This window comes from Magnusiomyces paraingens (assembly GCF_902498895.1).
Source record: "Magnusiomyces paraingens strain CBS 517.90 genome assembly, contig: contig1, whole genome shotgun sequence".
Lineage (NCBI taxonomy): Eukaryota > Fungi > Ascomycota > Dipodascomycetes > Dipodascales > Dipodascaceae > Magnusiomyces > Magnusiomyces paraingens.
In genome coordinates, this window is record NW_022474067.1 from 4,490,169 (window position 1) to 4,505,000 (window position 14,832).

General features: G+C 28.6%; 1 protein-coding gene across 1 annotated transcript; it reads left to right on the forward strand.

The window, feature by feature from the left end:
* Window positions 1-11,326: 11,326 nt before the first annotated feature.
* Window positions 11,327-13,800, forward strand: SAPINGB_P001356 (uncharacterized protein; the record flags this gene model as incomplete). Its single annotated transcript, XM_031996079.1, has 5 exons — window positions 11,327-11,438; window positions 11,495-11,799; window positions 12,020-12,033; window positions 12,182-12,651; window positions 12,710-13,800. The coding sequence occupies 5 exons, from the start codon at window positions 11,327-11,329 to the stop codon at window positions 13,798-13,800; spliced, it is 1,992 nt and encodes a 663-aa protein (XP_031851970.1).
* Between the last annotated feature and the right edge of the window lie 1,032 nt (window positions 13,801-14,832).

Below are 14,832 nucleotides of genomic sequence, written 5' to 3' on the forward strand. Positions count from 1 at the left end.
AAAAAATAATATAAATGGTTCGATACTCTGCGGAAAGGTTGAAAATAAAAAGAGAATAAAGTCTATTTAAAATTACCGGTATCTCTTTTTCCATTTTTTTATATATATAAAGTACCAATAGTTTTTTTTTTTTTTTTTTTTTTTTTTTTAATTTTTCAATCATTAAAAAATATTTGCAAATTTATGAGATGAGGAAATTTAATATGTTACTGTATCATTTTTAGACGAACAAAAATCTATATCAGCCTTATTAGAAGCTTGATAAGGATAAATGTTCAAATTGTTTATTCAAATCTAATAACCGATTCAATAGTCGCCAATCTTTACTTTAATACAGATTGCAATTGGATGGCAATTTGATAACAATTTTTTTTTTTTTTTTCAAAAAACTCCTTTATTAATTGTTTCCCATGATATTTCTACAACAAAACATTTTCTCTATTGGAGAAATTTTTTCATCTGTCTTTTGTCAATAATAGGCTATTTATACTTTTCTTAAAAACAAAGAATCAATTTTCTAAGATTTTAAAGTAATTATCTTTTTTTTTTTCTGAAAAATTGGAAGAATATCAAGAAGAATGCAAGATTTTCTAAAGAATAACCTTATATCGCCTTTAGAATTCCTTGATTTCAATTTTGGAGAAAAAAAAAAAATTAGAAATAAAGACCTAACAACATTCAATTTCTTTAGCATAACGGTTGCTTTTTCATTTATTTTTTTTCCAAAAAAAAAAAAAAACAAAAAAAAAAAATTGTATAGAAAAAAAGATTTACTTTCAAGTATACTCAACTCCGTATTTTTAAATTGAGTAGCAAGTTTAATGGAATCTTACTTTCCTGTTTATGGTGTTCCATACCCAGTTTAAATAGGCGACAAAGATCACTGTTTGTTTTTTCATTCATGTCTATCAATAATTTAAGTTTTGAAATGCTTCCAGTCATTTAAAGATAATTTTTACCAAGTTCAAAACTGTTGAAACTTGTATTTCATTTAAAAAAATGAAATATCATTGAATCATATTAAACCAAAATGGACTAAATAAAAACACGAAATAGTAAGCTTATGAGAACATTTTTTTATGGAATGAAGCGGTTATTAGGAGATACTCGCTCACGGCGTGCTAACTCTTTACCCGAAAGTTTAGCGCTAGACTGAAAAAGGACTTATACATAGCCGTAAATGCTTAGACATGAAAGGCACTGACAAAAGCCAATCGGTTTACATTTTTCTTTAGGAAGTTGTTTAGAAAAAAAAAAAAATGTTGTTAACGACATTAATAAATTTAAAGTGATTGCTTTAAACTCACTGGATTGTTTAGTTAACCTATTACGGTTTATTTGGAATTTGGCATTGCAAATTTATGATGAAATATGATAATGTCACGACGCTATTTCGCCAAAGTTTTTTTTTTTTTTTTTTTTTTTTTTTTCAGCCGTATTTCAAACTAGTGAAAAGCTTCTGAATTAGTTAACTTAGGCTAAAAACTTAGCATGGCCAAAACCAGCCATACCTTGACTGGCCACAAAAGTCAAAAGTCAAAAGTCAAAAGTCAAAAGTCAAAAGCTAAAAAAAAAAATAAAAATAAAAAGAAATTAAGAAAAAGGCCAATAGAATTTTAATTTTAAATATTTTTTAAAAAAAAAAAAATTATAGACAACACATCTACATCTACATCTCATAAATTTTATTTTATTTTATTTTTTTTTTCACTTAAGAGAATTGAGATGAACCGCACCCAAAGATATTTCGTTGCCTATGATTATGAGGGACTCTTGAATTTGTGACGAATTTTTCAAATACATTTTTATCATTTTAAATTAGCCACGTGTTTTTATGCAAGTAGTTGACAAAAATGGCTGTTAACCTCAAATGGGTTTTTTAGTACCTATGCTTTTTCTTAATTAATTGGTACCACAAATATTTTACCACTTGGTTGGATGCAAGAGAAGATGAACAGCAACATTACCTTTCGAGAATTTAAAGATTGTTTTTAAAAGCAATTCGCCTATAACATTGATAGTAATGTATGAAACATTAAATTATTGGAAGTCAAGAAAAATTCAAACAAAATAGATTAAGGAAATTTAATTCAAAATACCTTTCAAAGTTCATAGACTTATATAGATATGATTGACCCTTCAAGGTTCTTGATATTAAAGACTAAATTAAAAGATCTACAGTAGATAAACATTACGTTAATTTAAAAGATCTTTCCAGTTATGTGGTAGTTGGAATATTTGTGCATGAACTTCTATTATACTATATATTGTTTTTGTTTTTCTTGGCCCTTTCGTTAATCTATTGTAGTTGAAGCCAACCTGAGTTTGTTTACTAAACTTATTTCGTTCCGTCAAATTAACAGCTGTATAAAAAAGTTAATTATTATTCATTTTTTTTTTATAACAAAAAATAAAATGGATGAAAATAAAAAAAAAAGAAAAAAAATTGGTGGTTCATTCCCTCCAGAAACGACCACATTACATTTTTTTTGAACTGTCTAAGTGATTTGCAAGAAATTGTAGGCTTTAACTCTGGTTGGAGGTATTAAGGAATAAAATTAAAGCATTGATAGACAAATGAAAGGTGGATAGTGGAAATAAGTTGGGTAGTTTTAAACTTTGACCCCCTCCTGTTCCTCATAATATGTCTTTAAAACTTATTTTCCAACAATTGGAAATGCCAACGTTGATGTCAAATTAAAAGTTCATTATGAAAACGGACAGTTTTATATTATGAGCATATATGATAGCGTTGACTCTGATGATATATTCCTATCTCTTGAATAAAAACATAAAAATCTTTACAATTAGATTTTTAAAGTATTGTTAATTCTTAAATATTGTGTATTTTTTTGGTTCAAACAAATTGAGATAACTATTGACAAAAAAAAAGTTTGGAACGTAGGTTTACCATTATTTTAATTTCACTCTATTTGACATTTTTGTTTTACTTATTTCTATTATTTCTATTTCTATTTCTATTATTATTATTATTATAACTATTATAACTATTATTAATTTTTTTTTTTTGAAAAATTCGAAGATAATACCTGATTAACCATTAAAATTTACTCGTCTATTTTTAATTGGACAAATTCACCAAAATGATTGATATACTTCTAAACACATGGCCATTATACTATAGTTACTGATCACTGTAAAGTCAAACATAGTAAATTTAAACAGCCCCACAATTTTTTGAGTTCAAATTCCTAAAAGGTTAGTTCTAGGAACCATTTTTTTTTAAACAAAAAATTAGTAATTTAGTAACAATAATGTTCAGTATCAACAATTTTAGATTCGAATTTATTATCAACATAAGTATGATGCTAAAATATAAAAAGAGAAAATCAAAACAAAAGATCCTTTAGATACAGATTTTGATATTTAAGTTAAAATAACTATGAGTTTTCTTATTTACTATTTGTTAAATTCCGAAACACAATGAAAAGGTTCTCTAATGTAGATATGGGCTTATTTAATGTATCCCCATTACTAAATTTCACACTGGTACATGATCATTTCAATAATATTTACACGTAACAAAGCATTTCAATCCTCATTTAAGATAAATGAGATATCATTATTCTTCATGAAATAATCTGGAACTTAATTAATTCCCAGATTTGTTATATCAATTTTTTCAAAAGTTAATTTTTCTTATCACTAATGGTACATTTGAAAAAAAAAAACATTTAAATGGACCAAAGGCATTCATTCTTCTAAGAATGGGTTTTAAAATTTGACTCTGATATGCATCGCTAAAAGAATGATGATGGAACGTTTAACTCTAGTGTTAATTAAAGTATATGTAAAGATAAAATTAACTTAAACAGCTGAATCAATATATTGAAATATACGGTTAACTATTTTACAAAGTTATAAACACAAAACTATCGTTCAATGTATTTATTGTATATATTTAATTATGAGTTTTATTTTTCATTAAAATCAATTTTCTTTAAAAAGAAAATAAAATCTGAATCTTAAAATATGATGTCGAGTAATTAAGCGCGCATTTTAATTTCTGAACCCTTAATATGTAATATTTTTTTTTATTGGTGGTATAATGGGGGGGTTTTTTTTATGAATATATTTCCAGAAATGATAAGTATTTTGAATTTGCGAAACTTACAGTACCAAATAAGAAAATAAATTTCATATTAATATTAAACAGCTGGCTTTATTCAAGCTAATGATATTTTGAACCATAGGTTTTAACCAGTTTATAATCTGATAAAAATCCATTATCATTATAAGAGATTCATTATTAATTGAATAACAATTTTGCAAAGTTAACAATGGTATCATTTGAAAAAAAAAAAAAAAAAAAAAAAAAAAAAAAATTCAATATCTAACTTAATAAAGGATCATTGAGGCGTTAAGTCAGTATATTGTTTCGATATGATCTTATCCATTTATATCCTTTTAAGGCTTTAGGGGATTCTAATTACTCATTATAATGAGTAAAAGTTGTCCTTCAATAAAAAATAGCTATTTGTCACTTATTGTTAACATAAAGTAGGTGGAAGAACACGTTATATTTTAAGAAACCTAAAGTAAAGTCAAAATGGTAAATCATTAATTAAAAAATGAGTATTTAAATACAGAAAAACAAAGCTTAGGTTTATTTACATCAGGTTTGTTTAAATAGACAAATGAGGCTAAGTTAAATCAAAAAAATCATTTTAATTAAAAAAAAAAATATTAATAGGTATAGCAACAATTTAAATTATGGAAAATTATATTCAATCATTGTCAGCTGAAAAATTTCTTAACCTTTGGTATAAACAGAGAGAACAAATATCGCTATGATAAAATTATAAATATCAAAGCTGAGTATTGTAGATTAAAATTTTGATCAGAAAACACTATCATGCGTCTTCGTTGTATAACCGGTTATAATGCATCAGTACCGTTGTATTTAATGAATTAGTACCGTTCTGGTCTTGTATTAGATTAACTCATGACGTAAATTGATTATGGATTTTGTCAAAATAAATTGTTATCACAAATATGAGAAAAAATTTAAATTAACCTTAGCTTAAAAGTTTCATTTAAGAATGTGTCATCCATCCTCAATAGAGAAGATACACACTTTGTATATGAAAAGAAACCATGAAAAGTCTAGTAGAACCAGCAATTTACTTTCTGTTATTAAAATAGAAATGTGGTAATTGAGTAAAGTAATTAACATAGAGAGGAATTTTGAAGCTAGGTAATCATGAAATGATAGATTAGCATGGAATAGCTGGACAAAAATTACAATTGGGTCTGGTGGAAAAAACATATTTTTGAATACCAATATATATAGCTGATTAACTCCATTAATAAAAAAAAAAATTAAGGAATAAGCCAGTTAGTATTAGAGGCTGGTGAATAAGAAGTAACATTGCCCAGGAAAATTTCTCCATAATAAACTCGACAACTGTTACTGACAAGGGGAGGCTATAGTACGTGAAAAATAAAGCATCTCATTAGAATGATTTTGCACTACTACTGGGAAAAGTAGGCATATGTTAATAATGATAGTGCGTGCGTGCGTGCGTGCGTGAGTGAGTGTCAGGGCGAGTGCCTGGGTGAGTGAGTGAGAGGTTCTGAGTTTTTTGGTTAGTTTTAATTTTTTTTTTTTTTTTTAATAATCTGTTACATTTGTTACATTTGTTACATTTGTTACATTTGTGTAACAATCAATTTTTAGTTTCAGTTACTTCACGGCTGATGCGTAAATTTTTATATAAGTATACTTATAAACAAAGAAAAAAGAACCTAAAAAAAAAAATATTTGATAATAAAATAAAAGGAAAAGAGAAAACAGTGGCGGCTAAAAGTTGCGTATATCTATTTACAAATACTAATAATTAGTATAATTTTATTATTAATTAATAAATATATAATTATTTTAAGTAATAAATGCTCGGCTTAAAAAAAAAAAAAAAACTGCTCTAAAAAAGATTTATCAATAAAACAAAATTTTAAGATATTAACTTCACCACTTCCGATATTTTAAAATTATTGGAATGGCGTCATAAGAATTTTTTTTTTTTTTTTTTTTTTTTTAATTCAGGAGACTTGCTGCAAAACTTTTTCTGCATGGAGCTCGTATTAAATCATAGTCAACAGAGCCTACTTTCTAGAATTAGATATCTTCTTACCTTATTGTTGATGAATAAAAAAAAAAAAAGGTTAAACGACCATTCTTTGATATGATATAAGGCTGGAATGGTACAGTAATTTGTCTTAGCTCCAAATGTAACCTATACATTACATGTAATAGAAATATGTTTACCTTGTTAAGATATTCCGACTTTGGTGTTTTTTTATGGGGGTGTAGCTACCGAGAAATTATTTCTCGGTTGAAAAAAAAAAAAAAAAAAAAAACCACAAAAACACAAAATCTTTGAAACTCGTTCCGATATCAGCAGCTGTTCCTAAGATAATTATACTGAATGCCATATTTATTAATAACACTTTATTATATTATATTATATTATAATTAAAATAAAATAATTTAATTATTATTAAATAACTAATAACTCATACTGTATGCTTCTCTTATCCAATAAAATCAAAAAAAAAGCATGTGACAAAAGGAGGGTATAAGTTATAACTAATTAGTATACTTTTATTACATGTTAATGACAAACAATTTGTCACAATTAATTGTAACAAATAGTTAAAATAGTGCACTTAAATTATGTAATTATATAATAAATGAAAAAATAAAAAAAAATAAATAGGATTGTTCTTTAAGAAGAATGAATCCGTTCTAAGAACTGTTTGTTCTACTCAGAATTGTCACACAATAATTCTTTCTAAATGCACTTCTAATTCAAGTTTTTTTTTTTTTTTTTCTGGGCTTTCGTTATCATATTACCATGATGTGATCTTTTTTCATTTATCTATGATCAATTAATTGACTGATTAGCCGACCTTTTTTTTTTTTTTTTTTTTTTTTTGCATACTATTACGAATTTGCATTAGAAAATGCCAATCAGCCATAAATACATTTACCTCAAATTAAACCCCATTATTTCTTTTCATTCTATCTCAAGTCTATTTCATTCATTTCTATGTCAGCATCTGATTGTAATGACTCGCTAAAAAACAGAGCTGGATTTGAGCTTATTTTAGGCGGGCAGCTAATCTAAAGTTATCAACTACCACCTGAAAAGAAAGCAGGGTGAAAAATTGACGCAGTATGTTCCTCTTTTATCGGTTGCACAAATAGAATCACCATTTCAATAGTAAACTTCTCTCGCTTTCTAATAATAACTTTATTTTTTTTTGTCCTATCTATTCATTACATTCCCAGTGAAGAAGGAACTATTTATGGAGTGCGACTGATGATTTTCCGAAATATTATGTTGAGCTACCAGCACTAGAATTTTATTCCCCAATTCAAAATATTTATTATCAATCTTACAATACAGCAGAAAAGTTAAGTATCGCAGATGCGCACGTGTTAATCAATCAATCAATCAATCAATCAATCAATCAATTAATCAATCAATTAACTCATCAGTATACTTTATTCAAAAACTAAAAATTGAAAACTATGTATACAGGAGCAATACCTAAAATCATGATACCCTAACTATAAAGAAACTTTATGTTGAATATTTTCATTCTAGTTTTTTTTTATTTCAAAAATATGAAAACTTAAGATATTGAGAATTAAAATTTTTTGGTATATACTTACCAAAATAAATTTGTTTGCTACATTTATACATTTGAAGCAACTTAAAGGATGTCTAATATGTATTTTATATTATTGAATGACATATACATTTAGATAGATGAAATTGATTGATTGATACTTATAATTAAATAGTTTTGATTCCCATAAGAGTTTACATGTTCTATTATTATCCAGTACAGACCTTTTTAATGTACAAAATGAGTCGAGCTTGTCGACAAAATCGATATCAGCGCACTTTTATTTCATTTATTTTTTTTTGAATCTTTGTTGATTAATGATGTCAGGGTATTAATAAGTAGCACAATTATTAATACTTATATTGTAGGATTATTTAAAATTGTTCGATACCATCAGTTTGACACTGACTATTGATGCCACTGTGCTTGTAGGCAGATTTGTTGAAGACATTTAATTTTAGACGTATCCAAGTTTGAAAAAATGTTCAATCTTATAATAATCTGTAAATTAATTCCTGTTACTTCCTAAAAGTTGCTTGATCTTAAATTGATAGAAATGTGATGAAAAGTTTACATTATAATGATTTTGTTGCTTTAATTTTTAGATCTTTACCACAACAATACCCAGAATTAAAAGAGGGGTTTTTTTTTTTTTTTTAAATATCATTCATTGAATTGCTGGTTCATATTTAAAAAAAAGTTTTTCTAGTTGGATAGGAACAAAAACGATAATCTCTCTAACTTTTAATTTTTGAAAATAACACTAGCTGCTTTAGAAACCCATTTCAATGGATTAATAATTATTACAATTGTAATACCAAACTTATCATTTATTTACCAAGTTGTACTTCTGGAAAAAATTATCGATACTCAATATATCCAAGAAAAACAACCACAGTTTAATTTTATTGGTTCAGAGAACCACACTGCCAAAAATCCAAAATCGCTTTAAAAGTGAGGTTATATTACAAAAAGAGACTCAATTAACATATTAAGATTACAGTATCTGGGAAAAGGATAATTCAAAAGGATAACCCTAAAATGAAAAAAAAAAAAAATAGCGGTATTACAAATTCCATTGACAATGCAGTGAAACCGTTATTGGAAAAAAATTAATTAAAATTATTTATCCCCGAGAATTTATAGTTTTTGCAACCTTGTTTCATTTCATTTAGCAAAATAAGAACTTAGCCGATGCTGATCGTCGAACTATAGAAAAATGACCTATACATTGACCTATACCTTTTTAATAATTAATTCAATATACCATTAAATCCTACAACATTCTCATCACTACATTGTTTTCTTCCAATAAGACATCAAATAAGGTTAAGAATTTCAGCTGAAAATTTCAGTTTTTTCTTTTTAATTTTAAACCTTATTAGCTCTTTTATTTTTCAAAACGATCAAAACGATAGTTAGGTAATTTTAAGTTTTTTGTGACAAGCAAGAAAGACGTTCTTAAATAAATTTTAAGTAAAAACGATGTGGATTTTAGTAATTTTAAAATTAAAAATCCTGTACAGAAGCCTATTTTAATACACTTTTATGTTGCCGGTACTGGTTAAATACTATTATAAATTTTGTTTCTGTTGAACGAAATCTTATTTCTGAACACCAGCCAAGTGAACGTCTTTAAATTACTGGTAGATTAACTTTACGACTGAATATTGGTATGCTAAAATGAAAACAACAGTTTAGAACCATTCCTTATTGCCCAATTAATTTTGAATAATTATTCAATTATAATTTTATTTGAAATTTGATGATACCCGGTTATGATAAAAAGTAAAAACATTTCTTATAAAACTAAAAAAAAAATCAGTGGTAATTCAGTACAACTCTTAAGAGGATTTAAATTAAAATAACGTTTATTTGAGAAGTATATTGAGATATTAACGAAAATCTTTAATTTAGTTATATTCAATTATTAAACCCCGCCTTTTAACTGTTTTGAAAATATTTAAGCATATTTAAAGTTGAATTTAACAAGTTGGTAGCTGAGATTAAAAACACTGTTCATACGCTCAGATTTAACGCGATTACAACTTCATTGATAAAATAATACTATAATTCAATTATTCTATTCCACACTCCTAGTCTCAAATAATTAATTATTTACTTAGTATATATGTGTCTAAAATATACTTTTTCGTCATCAAGGTAGTGAGTGACATAATAACATAAAAAATAACTATACCACCATACATTTCTGTTACTTAGGAATTTTTGAATTACCTAGAAAATATCCAAAACTCTTTTACTTTTTTCATTCCATTTATTACCAATTTTTTTCGTCAAGTAAGGTTGGCCAAAAAATAAACCTCTAAATCATTCTTTAAATAAAATGTATGTCTTAAAATTCGGTCTAATTATTAATTCGTATGGAAGCGAAATAAAAAACTTTAAAATTAAATTTAGAAAATGATACCTTATTTTAAAGCATAACCGGCTAAATTATTTTATCATTTTATTCGAACCCAAAACTGTTCAAATTTGACAATCATGGGCTTGTAACTCATAAAGATACGATAATTATTTATAAAAAAACTGATACAATCAAATAATTTAAAAGAGATAAACTTGACCGATGTTTAAAGATGCTAATACAAATGATTGATTAATTTGAGCATTATCTTAAAAATTTAGCTAGTCTCAACTTTCCCATTTACTGTTTAGTTGTTTCCCATTAATTTTAATTGAGAGTGCTCATATTTATAACTATATGATATTGTAACTAAAAAAACATGCATATTGTAATTAATTGGTTACAAATAATATAAACGTATACTTATGGTTAAAGCTTTATTTCGAGTTTGTTACAGAGGATAACTAAAATTACGTTCTGAATATGGATCTGATATCAAAAAACTTCATCTACCTTTTATTGGAAATCTTACACTAAGTAGTTTGTTCTTCTATCTACTATTTTTTAATCAACACAGCAATTACGATTAAGAGATTCATTATATTAACTCACTAAGAAAAAAGCCTCATAAAGTATACATAATTCTTAACAAAGATTTGATTGACCTTAAAAACAAAAATTAATATCAAGTTAAGGCTTTAAATACAAAACGAAAAGAAATTAGTGGAATAGAAGTCATTTTAAGTTCATAATGGGTATAACAGCAAATTTAGATATTAGCAATTCCATGAGCTAATTGTACCGTATATTATTTATTAACAAGTTTGGTTTTAAGGGATAAATGAGGTGACAAAATATTAACTTGAATCGTTTTAATGTATTTAAAGTTTATAATAAATGTTAATAATGGATCTTCTGTAAATATTATTTTTTGCACGAAAAATGTTGTACAAATAAGCTTTTTGTTAAAAAAAATCAAATAGAAGGACAAAAAGCAGTTGATTGAAGAATATTCCAACTATTAATAGTTGAAAATTATTAAAAAAAACCCCAAATAAGGATATATATATTTAGCAAATGCCTAAGATTGTTTTTTTTTAAATATATTCTTTTTAATTTGTAAAATAAACATCCAATTGCTATACCCTACTCACTCGTTTACCTTTATCCAAATTTATAACCAAAAACTCAGTAACTGCTCTATTTTATTAAGTCAGCTTGCCTGATTTTTTTTTACAACTCAATGTAAGAATAAAAAATTGAAAAATATGAGAAAAATCTAACTTAACAATTCAAAAGATGAGAATAAAATCAAATTATCATACTTGCTTTGTTGCAGTACTTTTAAATGTTACTATTGCACCTTTAGTTTCTGCTTTTCCCTCACCATATGAACTGCAGTTTCTACCTCGTGATCAATATAAGCAAATTTCAAGATAGGAACGAATTATTTTCTAACAAACTTAGACTATACTAATAGTAGTATAACACCTACAGATTCTACACCATCTTCGACTACACCTGATTCAAGTGATGTAACTTTAGAAGCTCCTAATAATTTCCCTGGATCATTAGATGAACTAGATGACTACATTTGTTTAAAAATTTCTTTTGGAAATTTATCTGATGAAGATCAAGCTAAGACAAATGATATTCTGGTTTTCTTTGATAACTCTGTGGGTCAATATATTGAACCATTGCTTACCTTATTTAGTGGGTCTAATTCGAAACTTATCAAACGAGATGTCACTGAAGAAGAAGTTCTTCGAGTGGTAAATAGTTTACCAGATATTTATGAAATTTTATCGAGCGATATTTATTCAAGTTTTTTGGATTAATTTAGCGGAGAAAATAACTTGTCGAAAAGAGTTGAACTTTCTGATAGTATACGAGATGCTATTGTTTCAGTCCTAAATGTTTTAAAAAGTTTAATAGGCAACTTGGCAAACAATGCCAGCTCTCCCTTAAAAGAGATGTTAAATGCAATTTCAGAGGCTTTGCAGACGGTAATAAGCAATATTGAAGATGCATCTTCTGCGGATCCTTCCTCTTCTAAACAACCATCTTCATCTTCTGAGGAACCTTCATCTTCTGAGGAACCTTCATCTTTTGCAGAACCTTCATCATCTAAGGAACCATCTTCATCTTTTGAAGAACCATTTTATCTGAACCACTCTCTTCAATTTCCTATCCACCTGGATCCTCAAAATTTGATGAACAAAACTCTGATTCTATATCCACAACAGATATTTTACCATCTACCACTTATCTTTTTGGATTTTCATCTACCGCTGAGGAACTTTCTGAAGTGTCTCTTACAAATGGTGATAGTGCTGCTGATCTGTCATCAAGTTCTTTAGAATCCGCTACATCATCTAGTCCCAGTGACGATCTAAGTCTAGATTCTTTGATGGCAGCTATTATTTCTGCTATATTGGCAGCTGTTTTCAGTACCACTTTACTTGCAGTGTTATCGGCCCTTGTCAACAGTATCGTTGTTCTGTTTCTCGTTTCGCTTGGAGATATTCTTACAAGCTTTTTTTCGTTGCTTCTCAGCACGACTGGTCTCACTTTGCGTGATACATATGGTGACGATGCTAACAGTATTATTGACGAATTGAATAGTGCCCTAGCTCAATGGTTTATCTCCATTTCTTACCAAGAATTTTTATCAGAAATCAGCAAGATTCATCTTTACGCAGATCCTTGCCGTTTACACTACTTTTGTAACAATTAAAACTATACTTGCCACTATCGCTTCTCAATCGGCTGCCTTAAAGTCGATTATTGAAACATTGAACAAACATTTCACCAGACTGATTAACGAGATCCTCATTGCTCTTTACTCAAACTCAGAAACATCCTCTATTGGAGGAATAACTACAAAAATCAATCTTATTACTAGTTACTCAACTCTAACTGTAATGTCTAATGGAGTTACTAAGACAATTACTGAGCCTTGTACTACTACGACCGAAACTGTGGTTATTGCTCCTGGTACAACTTACACCATTACTGAAACATGCCTTAAGTGTACCAAATCCACGTTTAGTTTAACAACAGTTATTGAATCCCTTGTTTCAGAGAGTGGAAAGTCGCCGATTACCATCACAACCACAAAGGCGACTCCGGTAGTTATAGAAGTAACTACTGCACCTTCAGAACATACACTTACAAATCATGCTACTACATCAACTAATTCAGGATCTGGCTCAGGTTCAGGCTCAGGATCAGGATCAGGATCAGGATCAGGATCAGGCTTCGCTCCAAGTAGCACTACCGGTTCGAGCTCTACATCAAGTGGCAGCACCGCTTCTGGCTTAAACTCTGGTTCCGGCTCTATATTAAGTGGTACAACGGGCTCAGGTTTTGGTTCTACTCCAAGTGGCAGCACTGGCTCCGGCTCAAACTCTGGCTCCGGTTCAGATTCTGAATCAAGTTCTATCCCTAGTGGCAGTGTGGGCACTGGATCATCCCCTAATGAAGGTTCGGGTCCTGGATCTGGTACGTCACCTAGTGGTAGTGCTGGTTCTGGATCTGGTTCATTGCCTAGCAGCAGCGCTGGTTCTGAATCCAGTGCGTCATCTAGCGGCAGCGCAGGACCTGGTGCTACCACACTCACTACTTCTGGTACATCTCAGGCAATTTCAGCAGTTGCAACCAGCTCAACTACTATTCCCCAGGTGAATACGGGAACTTCAATGAAGGTTTCGTCATCAGCTTCTGTTGTTGGTATTGTTGCCTTGTGGTTTATCTTTTTTTGCCTAAGATAGACGAAAAAAAATATTATAATATTTTAATTAATGGAATAGAGCATATTGGTTTCTTTAAAAAAAATAGCGCTTAAAAAAAGTCCTTATATACTTCATAATCTTTCTATATATTCAAATTTTCAATAAATATGATTTGATTTTAACTAAATAGCGCTTATCATAAAATCATGATGGATAATCTCTATAGGCAATAGGTCTTTGAGCATTTAACAATCTGAAAAAGGTGAATAATTTTGTCTGGGACAGACTTGAATAAAATTAAGCCGCATTTTAAAATATTTAACCACGTGATCAAAGTTATAGACACGTAGCAAATGAACAGCATACGTTTAAGTTACTGGAAAACTTTTTAAAATGTTCTTAGCCCAAGAACCAAGCGCACATCAAGTTAAAGCAGCCATAATTAAAAGCTCTGAGATGTATGCCATTGAAAATTTCAAGGGAGTAAAGAGAATAAAGGTGCTCTGTATAATCTGTCCCAGCAAATAACTTGCCTAGGACAGGTCATTGAAACCCAGCACGGAGGCTGGCCAGAGCACAGGGGATTTTATCTTCGCAAGTAGACACATCAGCAGGCCACAGAAAAAGACAGTCTTTGAAAAGACAGGCGAGCCAACTTAAAGTCTTGCGGGTATGAAATGGTTTATAACTAATAAGATAAAGAGATGGTACTATAATCATTATATTGATAAAAGTTTATTACGTGGTATATATTGAAAGAAAGTGACTATTTGTTTAATAGTCAATCATATTATATAGTTGATGATATAGATATAATAATTTAAAGCTGGAAGTTTTGGAAAAGAAATAATGATCATCATGATTCAAGTTCAAGAAATTCTACGTACAAAAAAAAAAAAACAAAAAAAAAAAACTTAAGAAGCGCCTTTTTTACATACGGTTTTGGAAGTTACCCTACCTGAATGGAGTACTTAGTATGATTCCGGGTAACTGGGGAAGCTTTTTTCCGTGATATGCATGGGGTGATAGCGGTTGCGGGAGCCAACTGGGGAGAGCGGAATAATAATGGCT